Source organism: Notolabrus celidotus, chromosome 12 (assembly GCF_009762535.1).
Source record: "Notolabrus celidotus isolate fNotCel1 chromosome 12, fNotCel1.pri, whole genome shotgun sequence".
Taxonomy (NCBI): domain Eukaryota; kingdom Metazoa; phylum Chordata; class Actinopteri; order Labriformes; family Labridae; genus Notolabrus; species Notolabrus celidotus.
Window position 1 is genome coordinate 13,640,242 of NC_048283.1, and position 26,902 is coordinate 13,667,143.

Below are 26,902 nucleotides of genomic sequence, written 5' to 3' on the forward strand. Positions count from 1 at the left end.
TGAGCAACATTGTTGGCATCATTGTAGTCGCATATTTGACACCCATCCAGTTCAGTTAAACCATAAAGTGATCTGCACTGTACACTCACTGTGGGCATGTAGTCCACCTGTGTGAGGAGGATCAGGAAGAACAAAATGGAAGGCTCTTTGACTTCTTGGCATACTCACACTCACTCCCAGGTGGGTGATGATGAGGAGTATTATGGTCTGTCACCAATGGACTTGAGCTCCCTTGGAGAACATGTGACTGTATTTTTTTCTTTTTGTCTTTTTTAAGAGTTGTATATTATGGGATGTATGCTGCTACTGCTAGAGTATTATGGTCTGTCGGGAGAGAGGAGGGAGGGGGGTGTCGCCATGACAACGGGGTTGCTAAGGGGGCTGGGACTGCGAGTGGAAAGGGGAAGGAGTGTGCATGCTTTGAGCCTGGTGCATGCGTGTGTGTAGTGGTGGTAGTGTACGTGCGTACGCGCGCGCGCGTGGTGGAGGGGGTGGGGGCAGGCTGAGTATTATGGTCTGTCCGTTGCGAGGTAACTATGCAGAGTCCTGTGTGAGTGTGGGAGGGGGAATTATTATGGGATGTCTGCCCCCTTTGTGTGTTTGTGAGGATGTTAGCTAAGCTGTGCTGTAAGGTTGGGGGAGAGAGAAGAGGGGGACGGAGCAACGTGTTTTGGGTCATTGACGGCTCGTTTGTTTAATGTCGCCGATCATTGGCTCAGCCGGCTTAATGAATGAGCACTTAATGACAACAACTGCCGCACAAACAGCATAACTTGCGCCGAGACAGAGAGCACATCTCGACCCGGGACCACACTGTACAGTAAGTTTTTAATGTGTCAATGTTGGGTTTCAATGCATAAACTTTTCTATGATGTATTGTTTTCAATATATTGTGCAACTTGATGCTTATACTTAAAGTGATGTTTGATGTCACTTGTTCTTTCACTCCTGTCAAGACAAATATGTGTCAAAAAACAACACCAAAGCGTGGATAATGTAGTTATTCAACTTGTTAGAGCGTGCAGGTGGTCAATTACATGCAATTACAATGATAAGAAACGAGTAATGACTGATTACCAACCGGTACCATGTATTTTTTTTTTTTTTGCAGCACCCACCACCCCCTCCCTTCCTGCCTGGACACCCCCGGTCCATTCTCCAACAGTCCCACGTCATTTTCCCTCCCTCGCCGACCGAGGAGCAGCAAGGTTTAGGGGGGATTAATTCGACCAGGAAGAAATACAATTAAAACGCTGAGGAAAATGTCGGGCAGCGAGGATGAGAGGGAGGACTTTGGAGCCACTGACGAGCCCTTACTTCTTCACGGTAAGCTCGCTTCTTTTTTTCTCCCTCTCTCCTCCTCGGAAGAAGAAGGTCCATCTCTCGCTGTCACTTGAGCTCGCCGAGGCTAACATTAGCTTGTAAGCTAGGACTAGTCAGCTCGGGCCGCCCGTCACTCGCCAAAATAGATTAGTTAGCTAACTTATCAAGTGTTTACAGTTCTACTTTTGTTATTTGAACCCCTCTGGTTCCTTACACCTCGCACGTGCTTTCTTGAGTGCCAGAGTGAAGTGTCAAAGTTTCAAACACGACGAGCAGACAAGTTTTAACCTCGGTGTGCGCGTGTTTGTGTGTGCGCGTGCATGCACGGACATATGCCAAGTCGTGCCAGTGCGCGCGAGCTGCTTCTGTTCTCTCCCCCTGGCCTGCAGCAGCAGCAGCAGCAGTGCTCCCTCCTGTCCCTCTTGCACAGTGCACAGGACTGTCTTCTCCAGCTCATTAAAAAGCCCGTCATCCCGCAGGTGAGGACGAGCCAGAGGAAGCTGTGTCTGACGTAGAAGAGGTACCCAAGGCGAAGAAGAAGAAGAAAGCGAAGAAGAGCAACCGTGAGAGTAGGAGCAGCAAAAGGCAAAGACCAGTCAGAGAGGTAAGTTTGCACATTATTTACAAAGTACACTTGGATCATCAGGGTCGTCGCCAGGAGTTCTTGGCCCTCCTGAAAAGATATCTCAGTGGGCCCCATCACCAAATATAACATTGCTGCTCTAATACTGGTTTATTTAGCATTATACAAAAACATATGCTTAAAACTATCCTGGTTAACTGACTCAAAACTAAGCTACATATCAATATTATTATTATTATTATTTTTTTTTTTTTTACAATTTCTCCAAATGTAACTGCACAATATTGACCTTCAGACTGTCCACCTCTTTAAACAAGATTATTTGAAGTGACTTGTTGTTTAACAACAAGGGGGCATTATTTGGTATAATCTAGCCTCATGAAGTCAAATAAAACTCTAAAAACCTACAGTTTACTTTCAATCAGATTCAGCCACACTTGATGCTGTGAAAATATGAAATCTGATTTGATTTGATTTGATGTCTTTATTTCGATCATGTAAAAGTAAAATAGAAAAAAACATACAAGTAGAAAAGAAGAAATAGTTATACAAAAGAAACAAAATCAATCAGTTCCATTAGCAAACACTGAAACATTTGACTTTACATGAGTGTGAAAAGGAGTAGGAAGAAGTTAAAACTTTTCTAATCCTACCCCTTTATTCACTATTTTCTGGCATTATACTAGTGCTTTCTTTCAATTCCCCACTTTAGGCATGAGACGCGCATCTCATGGAGCTGGAAATAAATTCCAGAAAGGAATTCTGAATGTTTGTTTATGTATTCAGTCAATTTTAGTTATCTTATTGGAGTTATAACAAAACAAAATAAAAGCGTAGTAGAAAACACATTTTATTTCAGGACCATTAAGGCCACCCTCCCCACTTAGGCCCTAGGTAGTCAGTCCCATTTTTCCCCCCACTACGATGCCCCTGCTTATAATTGTTCATTTTGACCTGGTCAACGATATGGCAACTTTGAACTGACCAGATGGGGTCACATCTGGTGGTGTAAATGTTGCAGACACCGATTTGTTGTGTACATTAAGTATTGATATATATAAGACCCATGTGAATCCTCAGCCTTTAGGACCAAAAGATCCATCGGAGTGGCCTCAATTTCTTATCTTATTTTGGAACTGCAAATATTAATGGATTTAATTATTTGTTGACTCCCACCTTCTCCAGTGATTAAATAACATTGCAGACAAATAGTGGACTGATTCACATGTATTGTCATGTTTTGTATCATGTCATAAATGATGTGAATATATGATTTTTCTTTGATAGGGATGTGGAAGATCAGTTGATTAATTGTTCTCAACTAATATTCTGCCAATACAAAAAAATATACACTAACCATTAAAGCTTCATGGATCACAGGGTGTATCTCTGACTTCTGCAGGCTTTCCAGTGCCAATAAAGTAAAGTTATTATATATCATTAGAAATCAAACAAAGAGACTACACTCTAACATATCATTTTCAAGTTATATAAAAATGATATAAGCACCCGTGACTTTGTGCTATTTGCTAAGAGGCTCTTTGTCTTGCAGGAGTTGCCAGTCAGCTCCCCAGAGCACCTGATTGGAGTAGAGGCAGTAGAGAGAAATGCAGACGAGGGAGGTGTGCGGTCAGAGAGTGAAGGAAGTGATTATGCCCCAGGGAGGAAGAAGAAGAAGCGCTCTAGCTCGGCCAAAGACAAGAAGAAAGGAGGCTCAACAGCCGAGAAAAGTGGCTCATCCAGCTCCAAGAGCAAACGAAAAGAACCAGAACCAGAAGATGATGACGATGATGACGATGACTGCCAGGTAAAAGTTTATTCAGACCTCTATTAAGTGTACATAAGACATTTCTTCAGGACTTATATGACACAATACCCTCTTATGTTTGTCCCCTCACACCTGCTTCTCTCCCATCTCAGCCTAAAAGCTCCACACAGCTGCTGGAGGCCTGGGGCATGAAGGATATTGACCATGTCTTTTCTCAGGAAGACTACAACTCCCTCACCAACTATAAGGCCTTCAGCCAGTTTGTTAGGTGTGTATAGTCCTTTTATATTAACAGTAGATATTAATATTTACCTCTTCAATGTTATCAAAGAGTTATAATATAAGTAATCATTATATTTCTTGCAAATGTTATGCCCATAGGCCTTTAATTGCAGCGAAGAACCCTAAAATTGCTGTTTCCAAGATGATGACATTAATGATGGCTAAGTGGCGAGAGTTCAGCACCAACAACCCTCTAAAGGTATTCCCAGTTCTGAACAAGATTAGCAGTCGGACTTCTTATGAATGGGACCTATGATTCACATGTTATGTCCTCTTGTGTGTTGGACATTAGAGATGGAAGTTTCTCACGTTGTGTTCTGTCCTCCTGCAGGGTTGTGCCTCTGCCAATGCAGCCTTGGCAGCTGCCAATGTGGCTGCAGCTGTTGAGAACATGGTCGTGGCAGGGACAGACGGAGGGGCAGAAACCAATGCTGCTGCCTCACCCACACCTGCTCCTACCCCTGCCCCTGCTCCAACACCTGCTGCACCCCCAGCAGCCCCTGCACCTCCACTACGCAAGGCCAAGACCAAAGAGGGCAAAGGTAAAGTCGGATAAATGAGGAACATGATAGAAAGCTTTTGGTTTCCGTTTCTATTTCAATATCTTGAGTAGCTCTTTCAACTTGGATGTTTGTATTCTCTCAGGTCCAAATGCTCGAAAGAAGTCAAAGCCCACGCCTAAACCCCCGCCTAAGCCTAAACCTAAGAAGGTGGCTCCACTCAAGATCAAACTAGGGGGACTCAACAGCAAAAGGAAGCGCTCCTCTGTAAGACACTTCTTCTGCCAGTCTCTTTAACATTAGTAACATCAGTGAAGTGCTACAATGCAACTACGCATTTGATCTTTTTCTCAATGTCCTTTCTCCGACTGTTTCTCCGTCAGAGCGATGAAGAAGAACCTGAGATTGACAGTGACTTTGATGATGGGAGTTTCTCTGTGTCAGATGGCTCGAACCGTAGCAACCGTCCTAAGAAGAAACCCAAGAGTGCAAAGAAAAAGAAGAAAGGTTGGCATAGAAATATGAAAAAAAGCACTTTTCTCTGTGCATCACTGCTGAACAAAGATTTAAGAACAGACACCAACTTAACACCGGAGGTTTTTACTTTGTCAAGTCAGATCAAAGTCAAGGCCAAAATGAAGGTCACTGCTGATTATGAGTCCGGTCTCTTTCTCTCCTATCCTCTTATTTTCTGTGGACTCGCTCTCTCAGTGGAAACCGAGGATGGTGATGGCTACGAGACAGACCACCAGGACTACTGTGAGGTGTGCCAACAGGGCGGAGAGATCATTTTGTGTGACACCTGTCCCAGAGCGTATCACATGGTCTGTCTGGACCCTGACATGGAGAAAGCACCAGAGGGCAAGTGGAGCTGCCCACACTGCGTGAGTACCTATTCATGTCTCACTGCTGTGCTGAGAAGGCCCTTATGTTTTCCTGTATATTACAGAAAGGAGGTCTTGATAAGTCATTTCAGGTTATATGTCAAAAATTACACTTGTCTGTAAAATCCAGTTGTGTAGAAATGGGTAGCCTGAAAATTGCCCTGACAGGAGGGTGGTAGCAGTGGGATTTAATCAATTTAACGGTGATTTCACAATATTTTTGTCTTCTCAAAATTTCTTTGTCCTCTGCCCCCCCCCCCCCCCCCCACAACCTCTCCTCATGTTCCTGCATATCCCTCCTTTCTCCACCACACGTGTCACTGCCCCCCCCCCTCCCCCATTTCCTCTACTTGTCCCTTCCCTCCTGCCTCCTCCCTCCCGCCTGCCCCCTCCCTCCACTATGGCTCCACACGCAAAACATGCACCCGTACGCAATGCCCCCCCCCCCCCGTGCTCTTGAAAATCACCCCATACCCCTCCCCTTTTTTCCTTTCACTCCGTTCCGCATACCTTCCCTGCCTATCTGCCCCCCTCCCTCTTCCCCCCTCATAAACACACCACACCACCCCTCCCCTTGTCTGTAATTCTGGCACCAGGAAAAGGAGGGGATCCAGTGGGAGGCCAGGGATGAGCTCTCTGAGGCTGAAGGGGAAGATGAGGAAGACGGACGGGATGAAGGGGTTGAGGAAGAAGATGACCACCACATTGAGTTCTGCAGGGTGTGCAAGGATGGAGGGGAGTTGCTTTGCTGTGACACCTGCCCCTCCTCCTACCACATCCACTGCCTCAACCCTCCTTTGCCAGAAATCCCCAACGGAGAATGGATCTGCCCCCGCTGCAAGGTGAGCGCTGTGCACTGGTGTGTGAGAGTCTGCGTGTGCTTACGTGGGCGAGCATTGGAATGCAGATACCATCTTGTGCACGCCTACTCTACTCTAGATAAATCATGGCAGTCTTTTATTTTACTTCTTCTCATGTCCTTAAATATCACTATTTATATGTCCTGTATTAAAGAATACTTATACGAGATAAACTGCTTCTGCTCACTGACTGTCGTGCTTTTCTGAATAAATCCTCTCCTAACAGTGTCCAACGATGAAGGGCAAAGTCCAGAAGGTTTTAACATGGCGATGGGGGGAGCCACCAGCCCCCACGCCTGTCCCTCGGCCTGCTGACCTTCCTGCTGATTCTCCCGATCCCCCACCACTTGCAGGCCGCAGGGAGCGAGAGTTCTTTGTCAAATGGTGTAATATGTCCTACTGGCACTGCTCTTGGGTGCTGGAGCTACAGGTACTACACACTCTCTCAAACTGTTTTCCCCAATAGACAAGAACCTGAAATATTCTGTGCACTTCTAGCACACACACATAGTAATCACACAAGCTGAGCATCCCTGCATGAGACCACTCTTTCTTTTCCTTTCATTGCTTCTCAGTTGGAGCTGAACTGCCAGGTGATGTTCCGAAACTACCAGAGAAAGACCGACATGGATGAACCACCACCTGTGGATTTTGGAGGTGAGGGTGATGATGACAAAAGCACCAAGAGGAAGAACAAGGACCCACTCTTTGTCCACATGGAGGAGGAGTTTTGTCGATTTGGAGTCAAGATGGAGTGGCTCATGATCCACCGAGTCCTCAACCACAGGTAGGCTGAATTTGACCTTTTATGATGTACCAAATTATACAATTAGAGGAGCATTACTGTAAATTGAATTGCTCTAGAAAATGCTGTTTGATTACTTCCTTAAAGATTTGTGTCTGTTTTGTAATAATTCTTAAAGATAAGAAACTGGAAAGTTTGACACCTACCGAGGAGACACATCATTTCATTAGAATTCAAGTAATTAACAAGGACAGACATTTGTATAAAGAAGTTCTATGGAAATCAATTTCATTTTGATCCAAACAACCAAGTTGTACACTAAGAGAGTCGACACAGTAGTTGTGCATCATCACAGCTCCTCTTTTTTCTCTTTTCATGTTAGTGTGGATAAAAAGAACAACGTACACTACCTGATCAAGTGGAGGGATCTTCCCTATGACCAGTCAACCTGGGAGAGTGAGGAGATGGACATCCCTGAGTTTGACCCTTACAAACAGACATACTGGAATCACAGGTATGCAGGGAACTGTGAAGAAATGTAAAACCCTTCTCTCATACTATTGAAAATATGTTTATCTCACTACATGTCATGTCATTTAAGGGAGTTGATGATGGGTGAAGAGGGCAGACCTGGTAAGAAGTTGAAGAAGGCAGTCAAAGTGAAGAAAGCAGAGCGACCACCAGCTAATCCAGTTGTAGATGTAAGCATGTCAAACTTTTCTCTTGTTTTCAACCACAGTCTTGGTTATTGTAAGACATATCTTTCTATGTTTACAACAGACCAATAAATTATAAATGATAAGATGAGGCAATGCTGTCGAGTGTATTTCAGAACCTGTGTGGAGTTTATATCTATTTGTATTCTTCCTTCCAGCCCACCATCAAGTTTGATCGGCAGCCAGACTACCTGGACAGCACAGGAGGAACTCTACATCCATACCAGCTGGAGGGGTTGAACTGGCTGAGGTTTTCATGGGCTCAGGCCACAGATACCATACTGGCTGATGAGATGGGTCTAGGCAAGACTGTGCAGACTGCTGTCTTCCTCTACTCTTTGTACAAGGAGGTCAGTACAGCATAATTCTTACTACAGTTTAAATCATTGTATTTATTAATGGGCTTTTGAAAGACAGTGTTAGCTTTGTGTTATATCATCATTTATTATCATATAAGCACCGCTTGATTTAAAATAATACACAGTCATGCTTTGATATTGTTATAAACATATAAACATTAATGTATTTGTAGTTACTTGCCTTGGGGCTTTATTGTCCAGTCTGTCCTCCCCTGTCAAACTGTGTTAGGAGCTGAGGTTCAGACAGGTGACACAAATTAACTCCGCCCATTAAAGGGGATGAGTCCTAAGTGAGGAACTTTGTCCTAAAGGCAGGGCAGGACAAATACAGTTGTTTTAATATCTTGTAGGTTACATGATGAGTTCTCCCTGTGTCATTTTGTTTTGATGAGAGTATGACGTAAATGCAAGCATTTGACGATAATGTAGCATTTTTTCACACTGTTCTAGGGTCATTCAAAAGGTCCCTTCCTGGTCAGTGCTCCTCTGTCCACCATCATAAACTGGGAGAGAGAGTTTGAGTTGTGGGCCCCTGACATGTACGTAGTGACCTACATTGGTGATAAAGACAGCAGGGCTGTGATCAGAGAGAACGAGTTCTCCTTTGAGGGAAATGCCATCCGAGGCGGGAAGAAGGCATCCAAGATGAAGGTAAGGAAACAAAGAACAAAAGTGAAGATAATAGACTTGGGACGCAAACATTTCTATTATCGGTTACTGGTCAAACAAATGTAATTTCATGTAATTACAGTAAAATCTGCGGTATTAGATGCACTTCATCTAAAAAGTGGGCTGCATTCTATTCACTGGGGTGATCAGTGTACCTGTATACAATGCAGAGAGAGGAATCCCATCATGTTTCAGTATTTAGTCCAGGAGATGGCACCTGAAGAAGCAAACAACTGCTTAAATTCCCAAAGTGGTGATTTTCTCCATTTCTAAGTCTCACACTACTACACACATTTTTCCAGAGACTGAGCATGGCTGTAAAATGTAAACACACGCCACGCTGCGTCACAGAAACACCGACATAAAGATTGAGACAGACGCTGACAGTGTCCGCTACTAGCAGCACCTCGTCCTGCTGCATGTCAATGTGCCTGCCACACAAACAGGCTGTTAATGGGACAGGTGTGTGTGTGTGTGTGTGTGTGTGTGTGTGTGTGTGTGTGTGTGTGTGTGTGTGTGTGTGTGTGTGTGTGTGTGTGTGTGTGTGTGTGTGTGAGTGGGGGTTGGGGGGTGATTATTTTTATAATCGTCGAATAGATGCCAATGATTATCGAATAGCATTTTGGCTTGAAATGCCCATCCCTATTGTACACCTCTCCCTGTAATATACAGAAAGACTCAACAGTCAAGTTCCACGTCCTGCTGACATCCTACGAGTTGATCACCATTGACCAGGCAGTGCTGGGATCCATTGAATGGGCTTGCCTGGTTGTGGACGAGGCTCACAGGCTCAAAAACAACCAGTCCAAGGTAATTATACTGAGAACTTCCTAAACTGTTTTTTTTATCCTGTGTATTAAATGTAAATCAAATATTTTGTTCTTTTCTCCCTGCCTGTTTTCAGTTCTTCAGAATTTTGAACAACTACCCTCTGCAACACAAGCTGCTTCTGACTGGCACACCGCTCCAGAACAACCTGGAAGAGCTTTTCCACTTGCTGAACTTCCTGACACCAGAGAGATTCAAGTCAGTAGTCAAGTAGCTCCTAAAGCCTCATCATATGTTTCTGTACAGTTTTACAGACTGAAATCGGGTCAGCCTTGTTGATCCTGTATTTGTTTTGTTTATTTCTCTCTCTGCAGCAACCTGGAAGGGTTTCTGGAGGAGTTTGCTGATATTGCCAAAGAGGACCAAATCAAGAAGCTCCATGACATGCTGGGACCACACATGCTCAGGAGGCTGAAGGCTGATGTTTTCAAACACATGCCTTCAAAGACCGAGCTCATTGTCAGAGTGGAGTTGAGCCCCATGCAGAAGTAAGTATAGAAAGAAGAAGCTTAAACTGGTCTCTATATGTCAAATGTATCTATTCTAACTCTGATGTCACTTATCTCATTATTCAATTTGCTGTTTTCTTTGTTGTTAATCAGGAAATACTACAAGTTCATCCTCACACGTAACTTTGAGGCTCTGAACACTCGTGGAGGAGGAAACCAAGTCTCTTTGCTCAACGTGGTGATGGACCTGAAAAAGTGCTGTAATCATCCCTACCTCTTTCCTGCAGCCGCCATGGTATGATCCAATATTTTCTCCCAAATATATGAAATTGAGATTCTTCTAAGGATGCATGTGGAATTAAATATGTATAACGTATCTTTTCTTATTGCAGGAGGCACCAAAGCTTCCTAATGGCATGTATGAAGGAAACGCTCTGACCAAGTCTTCAGGAAAACTGACGCTGCTGCAGAAGATGATGAGGAAGCTGAAGGAGGGAGGTCACAGGGTTCTAGTCTTCTCCCAGATGACCAAGATGCTGGACTTGCTCGAGGACTTCCTGGAGAATGAAGGATACAAATATGAGAGAATTGATGGAGGAGTCACTGGAAACTTGAGACAGGAGGCTATTGACCGCTTTAATGGTGAGCCAAATACAGTTAGTTGTATTGCTTGAAAGCAGCAGCTGAGGCTTTTCATTTGTGTTATAATTTTCTCTCTCTTTGTGTTTTTTCTAACAGCTCCTGGTGCTCCACAGTTTGCTTTCCTCCTCTCTACCAGAGCTGGTGGTTTAGGTATTAATCTGGCCTCTGCTGACACAGTCATCATCTACGACTCAGACTGGAACCCCCACAATGACATCCAAGTACGCAACCCCCTGACTGTAACCTCAAGTCTACATCAATACTTCAATTGAGCTTGATGATAAATGATGATACTGTTTATGTCTGTGTTTTGTAGGCTTTCAGCAGAGCTCACCGTATTGGACAGAACAGGAAAGTGATGATATATCGCTTTGTTACCAAAGCCTCTGTGGAAGAGAGGATCACACAGGTCAGTGTAATTACACATTCCCTCTCATATCAAATATGACAGGGTTTTGTGAAGACATCCTCGTGTCTTTGTCTCCTCTACCAGGTGGCTAAGAAGAAAATGATGCTCACCCATCTGGTGGTGCGGCCTGGTCTGGGCTCCAAGACAGGCTCCATGTCCAAGCAGGAGCTCGATGACATCCTCAAGTTTGGAACTGAAGAGTTGTTCAAGTATGAACTTGGAATGGGTGAGTCGATTTGCCTAGAGTGTGTTAGCAGAGTGGAGCTGTCAAAAAATATACTCATTGCTTCTGGATTTGTTTTATTCTTATTTGTTTATTCCCTAACAGAACAATGAACACTGTTCTCTGCATTCATAGAAAATTATAATAAATTTATTTCCCTCTGCAAAATTATCAGATACATTGTTTTAAATAGAGTGGTCACCAAATAGATAAATGGCAATGGAATACAATAAACAAACAAACATTAATTAAATTTAAAAAATGAAAATAAAAAGAATAAAAAAAGAAAGAAAGAAAGAGAGAGAGAAGTTGAAGGGGGTCTAGTTTAGAGGAAAGACTGGCAATGAGTGAAAATAATCAAGAAAACAATTCAATTTCTTTTTTGAATTTCTTAGAACTACCCTTCACTATTAGACTTATCTTCTCCAATTTGAGAAATGACATAACGTCATTAAGCCACAATGACATGAAGGAGGTTTGGAGGCTTTCCAGAGGAGTAGGACAACTCAGATTAAACATATTCTGAGAAACAAATGGCTTACTTAATAATAATCTATATTGGTTTTGGGTGCATTGAACATAATTAAATGTAACCTACAGATTTACAGTCTGATTCTCCTTCACCAATAATCAATCAGTCCATCACAAATATTGTCCATAGCTTGCCAAAGCATTCCAAGAGTTAGATGTGTTTCTGATTGATGTCATATGAAGGCTGCTGCCATTTTTTTTTTTTAAATCTGCTTGTTTTTGTCCAAAAATCTGTCAAGCACAATGATTTGTTGAATGGTTGGCTAGGATAGGATCGCTAACCTCTTTGCTGTACTTCACATTCTGGTTTGGTTAAGGAGAATAGAGACTGAAAAATTGAAAATTAGATAGAAAAATGTTCCAGCCATCACCACTGATATGTTCTGAAGAGTAAATAAAGTCTCTACTTCCATTTTTTTCTGTTTGACCTATCCTCTGTTTAGGAGACAACAAGGAGGACGACAGCAGTGTGATCCACTACGACGATCACGCAATTGACCGTTTACTCGACAGGAACCAGGATGCCACAGACGACACTGAGCTCCAGAGCATGAACGAATACCTCAGCTCATTTAAAGTGGCCCAGTATGTGGTCAAAGATGAAGATGATGAGGTAAGAGTGTCTTCAAAAAGTGTACTTGAGAGTTTTTTTAATAATTCAAATAGCACTGGTGTTGTTTTTCATTTTTAAAAAAGCCAAATCCTGAGGCTTTCTGCGCATGTCGGATGTATTGCTTATCATGTTTTATCATCCTTTGAGGAGGAGGAGGTGGAACGGGAGGTGATTAAGCAGGAGGAAAGTGTTGATCCTGACTACTGGGAGAAGCTGCTGCGTCACCACTATGAGCAGCAGCAGGAAGACTTAGCCCGAAATCTGGGCAAAGGCAAAAGAACCAGAAAGCCAGTTAATTACAATGACGGCTCCCAGGAGGACCGAGGTATAAGACAGGGTACAGAACAACATATAATGCAACTTTTTCATGTGCGTGTTTGCTGTGCAGTGCTCTTGGTGGACTCGTGTTGTGTTGGTGTGAGAAATACAGTGAGTGCATGGCATGATGTTTTGTTTTTGTTATGTGGTTTGAGATTGGATAAAGATGTTAGTTCTGTGTTTGTTGTGAAATTGTTAAATTCAGACATCTGTTGGCTCAGCTCGTTTAATCGCTGCCATCAGGGAACAAAAAGAGCAGTAGCAGATTTTTGCAGAACACAAAAGTGGCAGATCTCTAGAAGGATACAAAGTTAAACTGATGCACTTGAAAGTATTTACTTTAAAAACTAGTAAAGGAGAGAGGACAACAAACAATCTCTAATGTACCACATGTGACTTTTTAGCCTTCAAACTGCTGTCTTTATATTTGTAATGAATGCAGGCGATTGGCTTTAAATGTTATCAACAGGCATTGTTGTAATCTGGGCTTCACAAGTTGGATGAGATCCAATAATATTGCACAAAGGCAGCAATGCTCCAGTTTGTCTCCATTTAAAGTCAACAGATATAGTAAGCTTGTGCATGTTCAAATTTGTAGATCAAAATAAAAATACTGATCATTTCTTTGCTCCTCATAACCGTTAGCCTCACTGATAGATGTTTCAACACAAGCTCAGACTTTTAAACACTTATAACTACATATGTATATTTTAAAATCACGTTTTAGTCCGGTCTAATGAGCAAAACAGGTCCTTTATTAAGAACCATTAAATGAAATAATTAACTCAAACTCAAGTAGTGTATCTCATGTTGAATGTTTTCCTGTGGCATGTTAGTGAAGCTGTACAAACCAAAAATCATTGTAAGTTAATCTGAAGTCATCAGACAAGTTTAGAGCTGGTTCTGTCTTTCAGTGTATGTTATTTTCAGCCTAAATCAGCATAGTCGTAACACTTTAGTTGTAATTCACTTAACTAATAAGACTTTTAATTTGTTCATTTGAGAATCTTTAGTTATAATGTGGTTCTAAAGCGACAGCTCCCCCTGCTGGCTCAAAGCATTGTCATTTATTTAAAGGTGCCGCAGCTCCACAAGGTGTTAGGATGTATTTGAAATGAAGAGGGGCGACTCTTACCTTCTGTGTTTCCTCCCTCAACATTTCTCTGTCTTTGCTTCCTTCAGACTGGCAGGAGGATCAGTCTGATAACCAGTCTGATTACTCGGTGGCTTCAGAGGAAGGAGACGAGGACTTTGATGAGCGGAGTGAAGGTAAGGCTCACGGTTTTCATAGAGGAGGTGTTTGTGCACGCTGTGGTGGTAAGATGGACCACCAAAAAGATGTACACTTACCATTTGACATACAGCAAATGTAAGAGAGATTGGATCCCAGCAATGCTTGAGATGGTTGTAGACCTTCCTGGTAACAAGGAGTCTGCACTGTTTGATCACCTGTTTATTCATCTACTAACATCCTTCAAACCACATTTACAGATTTTTGTTCTGATTCAGACGAGAGCTACAGTATCCTCATAGACAACTCCAACATCTACCCACGGAACAGCAGTTGTTGCTGCATCATCTGTGCTCTGCGTAGAGAGGCAAGAAAAGATAGGAAGAAAAAGAGAAAGGAGGAAAAGAGAAGGCAGAAAGCAAAGAAACAGAAGAAGAAAATTCAAATGAATGGCTTTACAGCCCACTGAACAGTCCATTCGCACTTTAGAGAAGTTGTTTGTGTTCATATCAACTGTTAAGTTATTTTGATATGCACTAAGGTTCCCAAGAAGCACTTTCTAAACTTTCCAGAACAAAATTTTCACTAATGTGTTCTATCAGTTAACATTTATATTATTTATTCAAGTATTCATTCACAAGTGCAAAAGTATAAATTGTCTTGTATTGTTTATATTTTTGTTGTGTATGATTATGGATTATGGAACTTTTATTTCATTAAATGCATCATACCACAACACTTCTTTCAGTTGAAGGCTTCATGTTCTAACAAGAAGTATTTAATGTAGAGGTGCAGAGAGGGAAAGCTTCAGCAGGATCAGAGAGTAAGTGGAACACAAGCACAGAGCCTCTTCAGGATGTTAAGAACACACATGATGAAACACTACCATCCCATTTGATTTTTAACCCTTCATGTGAAACTGTATTCTCTGTCTTTTATAATTGAACCATGTTTGTTTTCTCTTAGCTAATGCCCGCAGACCAAACCGTAAAGGCTTGAGGAACGATCGGGACAAACCGCTGCCTCCACTGTTGGCCAGAGTGGGCGGGAACATCGAGGTGAGTTCCTGCTGTGAAGTTTCTTTGGCCCATTACAATTGTTTAATTTCTCTACTACAGCATAAAGTTTTCAATGTTCGTATATTTCTCGCCAGGTTTTGGGCTTCAACTCACGGCAGAGGAAAGCTTTCCTGAATGCAGTGATGCGTTATGGGATGCCTCCCCAGGATGCTTTCACCAACCAGTGGCTGGTCAGGGACCTCCGAGGGAAGTCAGAGAAAGAATTCAAGTGAGCCTCAATGCAACATTTTCTGTTTGTTCCAGTAAATTTTAAGTCTCTTTTCATCATGTAAAAAATCTGACCACACCACAAACTGTTTATTGTTAGCATCAGGCAAAGCTATTGTGAGTCTTTTCAGGTCTGTACAGGATGTGACATGTCAGAGATGTGGCTTAAAGTTACCCAAATATTTAGATAGTATAAGAAGTGAATGAAACCAAAACTCAGTTAATCCAGAGCAACCAATATTTCTAAATGCTAAAGAATAACCATCCCTTTATTGGGCTATATACAGCCTACATGAAGCCTCTGAATCTTTATTTCTATGAATCTGGTTCATTTATTTTACTGTTTCAATAATTTGCAGGGCCTACGTGTCTCTGTTCATGCGTCACCTATGTGAGCCCGGAGCTGATGGAGCTGAGACCTTTGCGGATGGTGTCCCGCGTGAGGGTCTATCCAGACAGCATGTGCTGACCCGTATTGGTGTTATGTCACTGATAAGGAAAAAGGTATACCAGTTTATAAAAAAAGATAAATACATGAATAAAACAGTAGAAGATACGTTTATTTAAAACATGTTTTTACCCTCTCTAGCCTAAGTTATCTATCTATATGAACATTATTTTCTATGGGCAGCAAAACACACTGCATTTAGCATTATGTCCTAGATTAACACATCAAAGCCGTACCCCAGATTATTCGATCTGAAGTTTTTGCAGTCAGAGAAAGGCCTATTATGGAATACTGGGAATATTTAACAGAGACGTGACATGTTGAATTCTGAACAGTGTCGAGTTCAGCTTTTTGACAATGTGAAACATTTTTACAAAGTCATGGGCTGACTGAAAGTCATGCTGGTTTACAGGTGCAAGAGTTTGAGCATGTGAACGGTCAGTGGTCGATGCCCTGGATGGCCGAGCTGGAGGAGAACAAAAGAGCTGCAGCTTTGGCTGCAGGGGAAGACCCAAAGACACCCTCTAGTGGGACCCCTGCAGACACACAGCCCAACACTCCTATACCAGGTACACACACACACACACCTACACACACACACGCAAAAACATATACTTTGTATTAATGATAACTAAACCTAACTTAATATTCAACATTTTTTAAATAAAATGTTAAAATTTTCACCTCATACATGTACTTTCATGTCGGCGTCTGGTGAATGTAATGCAGGAAGACTCTAAATTTGACTTTTCTTGTATAGTGAGAGCCACCAAAGACCGTAGAGTGTACAAAATATGGACGTAGTATCCGTGACGTCACCCATCTGTTTTTGAAGCGTTGTTTTGAGGCCAATCGGCGACGGCAGCCATATTGCTGCTGTGGAGTGATCGTGATGTTAAGAGGCGGGCTTTGAGCCTCCTTGCCAACAGCTACAGTGTTCCCGCCTGTCAATAAAGTCAGCTGTACCTCTCATTGGAAGATTTGTAATCTCAATATCTTCGAAATTGCTGCGTTTGAAAAAAATTCACCCCCCGCACAGTGTGAGCCGATTGAGAAATGAGCTATCAAGACTACACTCGTCTTTTGTACCAGGCTGTAAACATGTTTATTTCTGCTGTAAAGATCAGCTTTTTTTAATTGGTGTGTATGTGGTTTCCAATACGGTTTCCAATACGATGAACTGCAGTTTTTAGCACTTCCGCATTGGACTCATATTTTTAGACCAGAGGTTACCGCTTGAGTAAGATTTGACTTAAATTTGACTTTTCTTGTATAGCGAGAGCCATCAAAGACACACATACTGCATGTTGCAACACTGTCTGTGGGAATCCTCTGATAAATGACACGCATTTCTGTTTCCTTCAAGCTCTAACCTCAGCACCACATGCTTTACCTCAACTTTTGCAGCAAAGAAAAGTGTTTGAATTCACGTTACACTCTTGAAATAATCCCTAAAGTAAGAGGAAGAGTTTTGTTCTTCCTGCGCAGCACTCAGATAACTGTCATCACTCAGTTTCTTCAAGTACTACGTAAATTTCAGTTAAATCCTTGAGCAGACATAGAGCTTCAAGTATATGACTAGTTTGATTGACTGCTATAGAAAGAAAGGACAGGAAACTTCTCTCATCAGTAGCATGTCTTTTTTTATTTTATCAGAGGATTTGTCAAAATCTGAGGACAAAGACGACATGAAGAAGGAGACTGAAGATGTCAAAGGAGCCAAAAAGGCAGATGATCCAGAGGTAAATTCTTATTTGATAACCAGATCACACTCTCTTGTTTTCAGTGCAAAAGGTGGAAGAATTTCTTGAATTTGTAGATTATCTAAATGTGAAACTGGCCTGCCTCTCTGTCGCCCAGATTATTGAAATTCCAGATGAATCTGAAAAATCTCCGGCCCGTGAAAAGAAAGGAGAGGGAGACTCCGTTGCAGCAACAGAGGATAAAGAGAAGGAGACAGGAAATGGAGACGAAGGAAAGGAAAAGGAGGCTGAGGATGCAGTGAAGGAGAAGGAAGAGAAGGACAAGACGGCAGAAACTGAGAAAGACAGTCCTGCTGAGGTCAAAGGTGAAGGTGTGGAGGGCAAGGATTCAGAGGAGGACAAGTCCAAAGGTGAGACTGATTTTAAAGACGGTTTCTGTCCCCCTGTGTCTGTTTTCCCTATTTTTGTTTGTTGTCATTCTTATGGAGCTCCTTCTGTTTCAGCTGAGGAAGTTAAAGATGAGAAGATGGACACAAGTTCACCGACAGAGGAGAAGGGTACTTACACTCTGACACGCAGACACACTAACACAGGAAACCAACAAATTGTGAAAATAGTTAGAAATAATTTAACAGAGAGGGTGTCTTGAGTTTTAAAGCTGGCATGTTTTCTTTTGTTTTCTCACAGAGCAAAAAGAAGAGAAGGATGTCCTGAAAACAGAAGAGTCTGGCAAACTGCAGAATGGAGAGAACACCAAAGAAGGAGGAGGAACAACAGCTGCACCGGTGGTTAACATCAGTGAAGAGAAGAAAAAAGCCACCAAGCAGAGGTTCATGTTCAACATTGCTGACGGAGGATTCACAGGTGAGGGCACACACTCACACAAACACACAAACACTCACACACTCACACTCACACACTCACACACTCACACTCACACTCACACACTCACACACTCAAAACCACACCCTTTTCCTCCACTCTTTTTCTCATTTCTGTCTTTTGACCTCTCTCTCATCCTCTCCAGAGCTGCACTCTCTGTGGCAGAATGAAGAGAGGGCGGCCACCGTCACTAAGAAGACCTTTGAGATTTGGCACCGTCGCCATGACTACTGGCTCCTGGCTGGAATCATACAGTATCCTTTTCATGTCGAAGTGTCATGTATGATTGTTTACAAACCTCTTGAATACAAACAAGTAGTGATGCTGTCGGCTCATTAAGTAATAAGAGAGCTGAACCTTTGAGTTAGAAACTGTTGGCTGGACTGAATGGATCTGTTTGAAAGGGTCAGATTGGGCTTTAAGAAGATGTGTATAAAGCATTTATATTATTAAATATTAATGAATATGTTTTATTATCAGAGAAAATAAACCTACTTATACTCGCTATACAAAAGATGAAACTACAAATAAAACAGGTAAATGAAACAGAACAAGGACAGAGGTGGGGTAGAGGTCATGTGTTGTATGCTTTTTTTGAACAGGTAGGTCTTGAGGTGGTTTTGGAGAGGAGAGAGTCAGAGTTGCGGATGTGTGGAGGGAGAGAGTTCCAGAAAGCCGGGGCAGCGATGGCAAAGGCTCTGTCCCCCAAGGTGCGGTGTTTGGACTTTGTGATAAGGGACAGGAGATTGGCATCTGATGATCTGAGGCGGCGAGATGGGGAGTGACGTTTGAGGAGGTCGGTCAGGTATGAGGGGGCGAAGTTATTGAGGGCTTTGTAGGTTGATGAGCAGGATCTTGAAGTGGATTCGGTGCTGTATGGGGAGCCAGTGGAGGTGCTGAAGGATGGGTGTGATGTGAGCTCTGGAGTGGGAGTGGGTGAGTAACCAGGCACCTGAATTCTGGACATACTGGAGTTTTTTTAGGTCAGTGGGGGGGGGGGGGCGTAAAGAATGGTGTTGCAATAGTCAAGTCAGGAGGTTATGAAGGTGTGGATGAGGGTTTCTGCAGCAGAGGAGGAGAGAGAAGATCTGAGCAATGTTTCGGGGTGGAAAAAGGATGTTTTGGTGACGTTTCTGATGTGTGGTTTGAAGGAAAGGGTGGGGTTGAGGAGTGAGAAGTTCTGGGTGGAGGGAAGGAGGGATTTGGGGCCGATGAGAATGATTTCAGATTTAAAATGTTTTGAGAACAATGGACTACATTTTTATGGCAGGTTGTGATACGAGTTAGCTTTTAAATAATATGCTTTCAGTGTGCAGCCATTGTGTATAAAGTTATTCATGCATGTATTACCCTTAAAATAAGCTGGAGAAAAAAAGAGCACATAATGATTAGGCTCTCTCTAGACAATGGTTTTGTTGCACTTGACCACAGCCTCTCTCAGACATGGCTACGCTCGCTGGCAGGATGTGCAAAACGATGTGAGGTTTGCCATCCTCAACGAGCCCTTCAAAGGAGAGATGAGCAGAGGAAACTTCCTGGAAATCAAGAACAAGTTTCTGGCTCGCAGGTTCAAGGTGAACAGAGCACGATTATGTTTCCCCTCTCTGTTTGTGTGTTCTCTTGGGTCTGTGTCTGGCACATCTCACAGGACAGGTTGTATCTCTTTGTCCACGATAGCTACTGGAGCAGGCGTTGGTGATTGAGGAGCAGTTACGTAGGGCAGCGTACCTCAACATGACGGAGGACCCGGCCCACCCCTCCATGGCTCTCAACACTCGCTTCAGTGAGGTGGAGTGTCTTGCAGAGTCGCACCAGCACCTCAGCAAGGAGTCCATGTCGGGAAACAAGCCCGCCAATGCAGTTCTGCATAAAGGTAAGACATGGTGGATCAAAACAGAGGCATAGTGAGGGTTTCATAGTGTAATCACTGATGGAAAAGATGGGTTTACTGAGCAAGGCTTAAAGCATGGCAACTGAAAAGTCAGGTGCTGTCCATTACTTCGCATTTGCCATATAACACTCAATGACATCACTTTTAGCTCCTGTCCAACAGCACCTTCTAGGAATCAACAGAACTAGTATTAATTTCATTAACAAAATTATGACGAAAAATGTTCGTCAATGACCCATTTTTTCATGATGAAAACGAGACTATGACGAGCTAAAGTGCTTCACTGATAATATAAACTCTGACGAAAATATGATTTGGTTTTGTTGACGAGAATATGACGAGGCAGAAACTTTAGTGGCAGACCGTCGGACATTAAGAGTCCATGTTTCCCCCACTGTGTGTCTTTAAAGATAAAAGTGATGACTTCTGTGATAGGCTGAGTTATTATCTGAGGGGTTCAGTGTTAGCTTAGTCTCTACCTGCAGCAGGTGTGCTTTATGAACCAGCTCTCCTCAACTCCATGCATCTGTCTCATCTTCATTGAGGATTTTTACCCCCGGTTTGTGTTAGTGACAAAGACACAACCGGGGGACGTCTGTTTAATATTTGATGTTTGACGTTTTTGCCGCCATTACCGTAAAAAGCTCTGCGTCTACAGCTTGATTTAATCCAGTTCATCAGACACATTTAATAAGTTTTGATCAACTCCATGTCATCGAAGGTGCAGATGCATTTCAGAGTGCCGTGAACTGTCTGTCCAGTGTGCCGGTTCAACGACCGTCGTAAATGTGCAATACATCCTTTTCATGGCATTTTTCTGTGAATCAAGAGAATCAAAATACAGTCACAGTGGTCACATCCAGAATGTTTTCTTCTGAATTTTTAGCAGGGACAGGCTGAATTCATTATCTTAAAATATTACCCAAGCAAAAGTGTTAAAAGAATGAAATGTTGACAATTTTAACACTTGGTATAACCCTGTTACTGATATCTGATCTACTACATTAATTATCTAAAGAGTGAAGATGTTTCGGCAAAAATCAAAGACTAAAATGTTTTGAGTTTCTGCCGACTAAAACTAGACTAAAACTATAAAGGGCTGAAAAGACTAAAATGTGACTAAAACTAACAGGCATTTTCGTCTAAAGACTAAGTCTAAATCTACATAGCCGCCAAAATTAACACTGGTGCTGTCCATTACTTTGTCCATTTATTTGCCCTATAACACTCAATGAAGTAACTTTTAGCTCCTATCCAACAACACCTTCTAGAAATCGACAGAATGCCTTTTAATATCGAAAAAACTCACATGTCCCAAAAAAGGAGGGGCCTTAAACTTGCTGTTTCCTGTTCCCTTATGCATTTTTTCCCAAGATGAGAGATTTTTTTTGACAGGCGGTGTCTGGTATTAATGCAGACAAACCCTTGAATATGGTAGTTTAAAAACATTAAACTGTCTCAGTCCTTCATTCTTGTAATCCTACATTTATATCATCCAGTTCTCAAACAGCTCGAGGAACTGCTGAGCGACATGAAAGCTGACGTCACGCGTCTCCCTGCAACCATCGCCAGGATACCTCCTGTGGCTGTGCGGCTGCAAATGTCAGAGAGGAACATCCTCAGCCGATTGGCCAGCCGGGGTCCTGAGGTCACCCCTCAGAACCAATCACAGACCTCACAGCAGATGCAGGTGCCGCGCTGAGCAAACTACCTTGCACGCTATTTTCCCTCAGAGGCCAGCTGCCCTCACCTCATCTCCATGTAGCAAACGTCCTTTCCCTTCAAACACCATGTACAGCACAGTCAGGTTAGTTCTCCTCACTCTGCACTCACAACCCAACTCCAGACTCAGAAGACCATCAGCTGTGCTGCTGGACTTGACTTCTCTCCAGACTGAAACAACAGATTTAGGACGGGAGTGAGGGGGAAATCACTTTCTTCTGGGGCAGACCAGAGAGGAGTCTTCCTCTGCTGGGATTCAGATTTAACTCCAGTAACCTGAACACTGTTGAACTGCGGGACGCTTCACTGACCTGTCCTGTTCTTTCTTCACAGCAGGGTCAAACTTGTATTTGTAACTTTGTGTAACATGAAGCTGAAGAAGCTAGGCAGGAGAAAAAGCAGCATGTTTGGAGTATACTGGTGCTTTGTAGTATTTTTCAGATTATTAAAGATTTGAAGGAGTTTAATTGTGCTCATTTTCACATGTAGAAAATTGTGAAGCATTTTTTAAAGGTAGTTCAATTCTAATGTCCTCACCTGTGTGTGTGTGTGTGTGTGTGTGTGCACGCGCGTGCGTGCGTGCGTGCGTGCGTGCGTGCGTGCGTGCCTGCGTGTGTGGAGAGAATGAGCATGTGTTTGTTTCCTGTATGTAAATTAAGGCATATTAATGTGCACCTCTACTGCAGAAAGACTCTTTGACACTGAGAGACTGTTAGTCACTTTTCTATCAGTCTGTCAGACCTGTTACCTCCTGACCCTACATCCCAAACGTACCTGTCTGTCGTCGAGTGACTCGATCCACGATCAGCTCACTGTGCTCCTCAAGTAGAACTTTGACATTCCTAACAGACTGCACCACAGACTGCTCCCTGGAAACTCTCCTTTGTTATCCGGACATGTAATAACTCTACAGCTTTTAGGTACATGGGATGGTTTTTGTGAATGATGACAAGCTTAACTTAATTTAATTTCTTACTGTCTTTTGTTATGTTGTTACATGATTGAATTTTATTATTATGGTTGCCACCTTTCGTCATTGCTGTTTGTTTTTATGGACAACAATAAAAAGTCGACAGTTTTTAAGGTTTCTTTAGTTCTGAGAGATTCTCTCATGTTAGGATCATGTTCTCACCATATTCTTACAATTTTGACCAACTACAGCCTCAACTGATATGCAAGTGTTTAGTGTATAGACTGTATATTGTAAGTGGAGTTGACCATCGTTAAGTAACACATCAACAATTGAACTGGCAAAGCCTGCCAGAGCAACCCACTTCTCAAAGTGTGTTTATATTAGGGGTGAGTATTGCGAAGAACCTTACAATACGATACACGTCATGATACCTGGGTCACGATACTATAGTATATAGTATATATATATCATGATATCAAAATATTGTGATATATTGCGATATTCTACATGGTAAACTAAGTAAAAATAGGGATGGTGTATATGTAAATCACACAATATTACTGAAAATTGGATTTAAAATGACTTTTCCACTTTATTGTTTTTGAAATACTGAACTTGTATTTTAGTTCCAACTCAGCTAAAATGTGAATTTTTATGATAACAGAAATATTGATATTAAGAGTTGAAATATCGATATCATATTGTAGGTCAAAGTGCTGCGATATATTGCTGTATCAAGATTTTTTCACACCTCTAGTTTATACAATGCAATCCTGCACAATGCGCTTTTAATGGCTCTTTTGCAGTGAGTCAATCACAAGGTAATAATAATAATAATAATAATAATACCTTTATTTGTATAGCACTTTTCAATACAAGTAACAAAGTGCTTTACAAAAATAATAAAATCACAATAAAAGCAGAGAGGTAAAACGTTAAAGATTAAAATAAATTCACCAAATAAAAGCTTTACGATAAAAGTGTGTCTTGAGTAGTGAAATCAAATGAGGGACTTACTCTGCAAGTCTGATTTCCTTCTGGCAGGCTGTTCCACAGTCGGGGGGCTCTGACAGCAAAGGCCCTGTCGCCTTTAAATTTTAGTCTAGACCGTGGAACAGCAAGCAGAGCACTGCCAGAGGATCTCAGACTGCGTCCTGGTTTATGGGGGGATAAGAGCTCAGAGATGTATCGAGGGGCGAGTCCATGTTGTGCTTTAAACATGATTAAAAGTATCTTAAAATCAATCCTAAAAACAACAGTGTAGGGATGCTAAAATTGGGGTGATGTGGGAAAATCTTTAAGTTCCAGTTAAAAGCCGAGCTGCTGCATTTTGGATTGTCTGAAGTTGGTGAATTGATTTTTGATTGAGACAGGAGTATAGTGAGTTGCAGTAGTCAAGGCGGGAGGAAATAAAAGTGTGAATCAGTTTTTCTACGTTTTTGGGTGAAATAATGAACTTTACCTTCAAAATGTTTCTGAGCTGATAAAAACACGACTGGACAACTTTCTTGATCTGTTGCTCGAAACATAAGTCCTGGTCAAAAATGACTCGAAGAATCCTTGCTGATGTTTTGACGGGGATTGCTAAATTATCTAGGTTGGGCATGATGAGGGTTTGTTTTGCTGCTGGGCCAATAAGAATGATTTCTGATGTATTGTTATTGAGTAGAAGAAAGATGTCTGCCATCCATGATTTTATTTCTTCAAGACACATGAAGGATTTCAATATTTGACCGGTCAACAGCTCTGATGGGGAGGTAAAGTTGTGTGTCGTCAGCATAAAAGTGGAAATTTACATTATATGGTATGGTATGGTATGGTCTATTTAACACTGAAGTAGTCTTTAATGGTAACAATTATTTACAAATGAATGCCACGCTTATTAAAAGGACTTGAAGCGTGTCATTGAGGCAGTAAGCTCAAAAGAATGATATTTGCTGTGTTTAATGATCGAGTAAGAAGTTGGCTTGTTCTGTCATAGACTTCTATAAAATCTGACATCTTTTTCCAACAGCATAGTGCCCCCTTTCCTGTCTATAAGAAAGAATACAGTTTTGCAAACTCTTCAAATTTAAGAAAAAAGTTGTCAGCTCTAACATTAAATCCCCAAACAGCCCCAGCCCTCCTGTGCATTGTTTTTGCAGAGTTCTTTTTGGACACTGTTTACCATTCCAGGACAAACTGTAAAAATGAAAAATAGCATGACCCTCTTTGCATGCTAACCATAAAAGACAAGGTGTAATTTACCTGGATGCAAATGTGGATTTGGCAGGTCAGATGAAGAGCTGGAGAGTATCTGCACATGGAGCAGTTGGAGAGAGGAAGAGCAGTGTAAGAGGAAGAGAGAAGGAAGGAACAAGCACATTTACTCTGTAGATACTAGGATAATTAAGAAAATTGTAGTAAATTACAGGGCGGGAGGATCAACTGGGCTAGAAATGAAGTCTGATCTCTTATCAAAAGAGAGAGTTAGAGGCTAACAAGAAGTGAGGCTGAGCACGAGTGAGCCAAGATAGTTGGATGAAGTGGAGCAAAGCTGTAGTTTCTATCAATGTAACCTGACTCTGTGAGTTTTACTGATTGGAAGGAGATACACTGAACATCCTAACAGACAGCAACAAGGGAGACTCTATTCATCCCAGCACTTCCTGAAGAAGCAGAAGAGCCCAGACTGCTTTTAAAGAGACTACTGCAAGAGTCTGTACCATGTCTTGTAGGTGAGTATCCACTCTTGGTTTTAATCATGTTAATATTGATGTGCTTTTCTTTTTTGTATTCTACTTTTGTTGCTTCCCTGATGCAAATTGAATACTAAGAAATACTTCCTTCATTTACAATAAGATAAACGTCTTTTTGAAGTGGTTAAAATCTCACATCACAGCATGTGGAACACATGAGGGACTGACTCTGCAATATCATTGTATATTTTGATATATATTTTTTTAGGTCTGTCAAATTATTAATTGCTTGATTTTACGAGTTAATCGTGATTAATTGCATTTCTAATGGTTACATTTTCATTTTTTAAATTCCATTATTTTGCATTTAAAAGTTTTAAGGTCTGTAACAATAATTTAAAGTAATAGTTACCAGTGTAGATAGTTTTGATCACTCACTGACGTCCAACGATCCCCGGTTGATGGAACAGCATTTGCACTCTTCAGTAGTTCCAGTTCGGTTTCTTTCTGGGAATCAAACAGGTCATGTGCGCAAAACTACTGTTCCCTGCAACATTAAGGATATAACAACGTGCCAACCAGGGGACATCTCTTAGGCTACGTTCACACCGCGAGGCTTAATGCTCAATTAAGATCTTTTGCTCAGATCCGGCTTTTTGTTTGCCTGTTCACATTACCATCTATAATGTGACCTGAATCCGATTCCAGTGTGAACTGTTTGCAGCTCCGAAGTGCCCTGCATGCTCCAAAGAACAGTAACAATGACGTCACATGCAGCTGTTTCACAAATGTAAACAATAAGGAAGTCAGCATTTTCACCTTTGTTACAAAGTTTTTGTGCAGTGGGAGCCGGAGAATGAATGACCAGGTGCAGAGGAGGTCAAGTATAAAGAAAAAGAGAGCCAAATTGCTTGTTTCGGCTTTTTGCGGCGCTGTGGCCGCAAATACGATTGAAAGGTCTATTTATTATTATTTATATTTATAAGGTCTGAGACCTCGCTGTCTCTCCATTGAGTTGCTCCATCGTTGCTATCCTCCATTTTTGAAGGCTATCACCGCGCAGAATTGTGATGTGTGTCGCTATAAAGTGACGTGAAAGAATCAAATGCGCATCAAATCCGCCTTGGCCGTTCACACTGAGGTCGCATTGAAAAAAATCTGATCTGTATCTCATTCAGGACCACATATGGAAGTGGTCTAAATCTCATTTGAAAAAAATCTGATCTGAAAAAATCTGATTTGGGTCAGATTTGAGTGTTCACATTGCCTCTAAAAAATCTGACTTGGTCACTTGACCCCCCCCAAAAATCGGTTTTGGGCCACTTTTGCCTGCAGTGTGAACATAGCCTTAGATCTGAGTCTTCAGCAGTGTGGCCTGCTCTTCAGGGAGTTATCCACATTTTGCTAGTGCTGTAGTTAAATTCTTTGAATTAGTTTCACCAACAG

General features: G+C 42.0%; 1 protein-coding gene across 4 annotated transcripts; it reads left to right on the forward strand.

Moving 5' to 3' along the window:
• Positions 1 to 478: 478 nt before the first annotated feature.
• Positions 479 to 22,943, forward strand: chd4b (chromodomain helicase DNA binding protein 4b). Of its 4 annotated transcripts, none has more exons than XM_034697189.1 (40): positions 479 to 820; positions 1,112 to 1,326; positions 1,803 to 1,927; positions 3,459 to 3,713; positions 3,827 to 3,942; positions 4,056 to 4,155; positions 4,288 to 4,498; positions 4,602 to 4,723; positions 4,840 to 4,963; positions 5,168 to 5,340; positions 5,937 to 6,182; positions 6,427 to 6,630; positions 6,776 to 6,987; positions 7,328 to 7,459; positions 7,547 to 7,646; positions 7,820 to 8,011; positions 8,471 to 8,671; positions 9,362 to 9,499; positions 9,594 to 9,715; positions 9,832 to 10,005; positions 10,120 to 10,261; positions 10,359 to 10,608; positions 10,705 to 10,829; positions 10,925 to 11,017; positions 11,102 to 11,243; positions 12,215 to 12,384; positions 12,535 to 12,721; positions 13,885 to 13,971; positions 14,900 to 14,991; positions 15,087 to 15,220; positions 15,579 to 15,723; positions 16,080 to 16,236; positions 17,324 to 17,409; positions 17,528 to 17,780; positions 17,874 to 17,927; positions 18,058 to 18,234; positions 18,398 to 18,506; positions 19,694 to 19,826; positions 19,930 to 20,125; positions 21,643 to 22,943. In XM_034697189.1, the coding sequence occupies exons 2-40, from the start codon at positions 1,263 to 1,265 to the stop codon at positions 21,843 to 21,845; spliced, it is 5,946 nt and encodes a 1,981-aa protein (XP_034553080.1). In that variant the 5' UTR covers positions 479 to 820; positions 1,112 to 1,262; the 3' UTR covers positions 21,846 to 22,943. The 4 variants fall into 4 exon arrangements, with proteins under 4 accessions (XP_034553080.1, XP_034553081.1, XP_034553079.1 ...); XM_034697190.1 differs by having other exon boundaries at positions 508 to 820; positions 12,532 to 12,709; XM_034697188.1 differs by having other exon boundaries at positions 509 to 820; positions 12,532 to 12,721.
• The last annotated feature ends 3,959 nt before the right edge of the window (positions 22,944 to 26,902 follow it).

Coding starts and splice junctions, on each gene's coding strand:
- chd4b (XM_034697188.1), top strand. CDS start 1,263: ATGTCGGGCAGCGAGGATGAGAGGGAGGACTTTGGAGCCACTGACGAG. Junction 4,499..4,601: donor CAAGACCAAAGAGGGCAAAG/GTAAAGTCGGAT, acceptor GTATTCTCTCAG/GTCCAAATGCTCGAAAGAAG. Junction 19,827..19,929: donor TTCTGGCTCGCAGGTTCAAG/GTGAACAGAGCA, acceptor TGTCCACGATAG/CTACTGGAGCAGGCGTTGGT.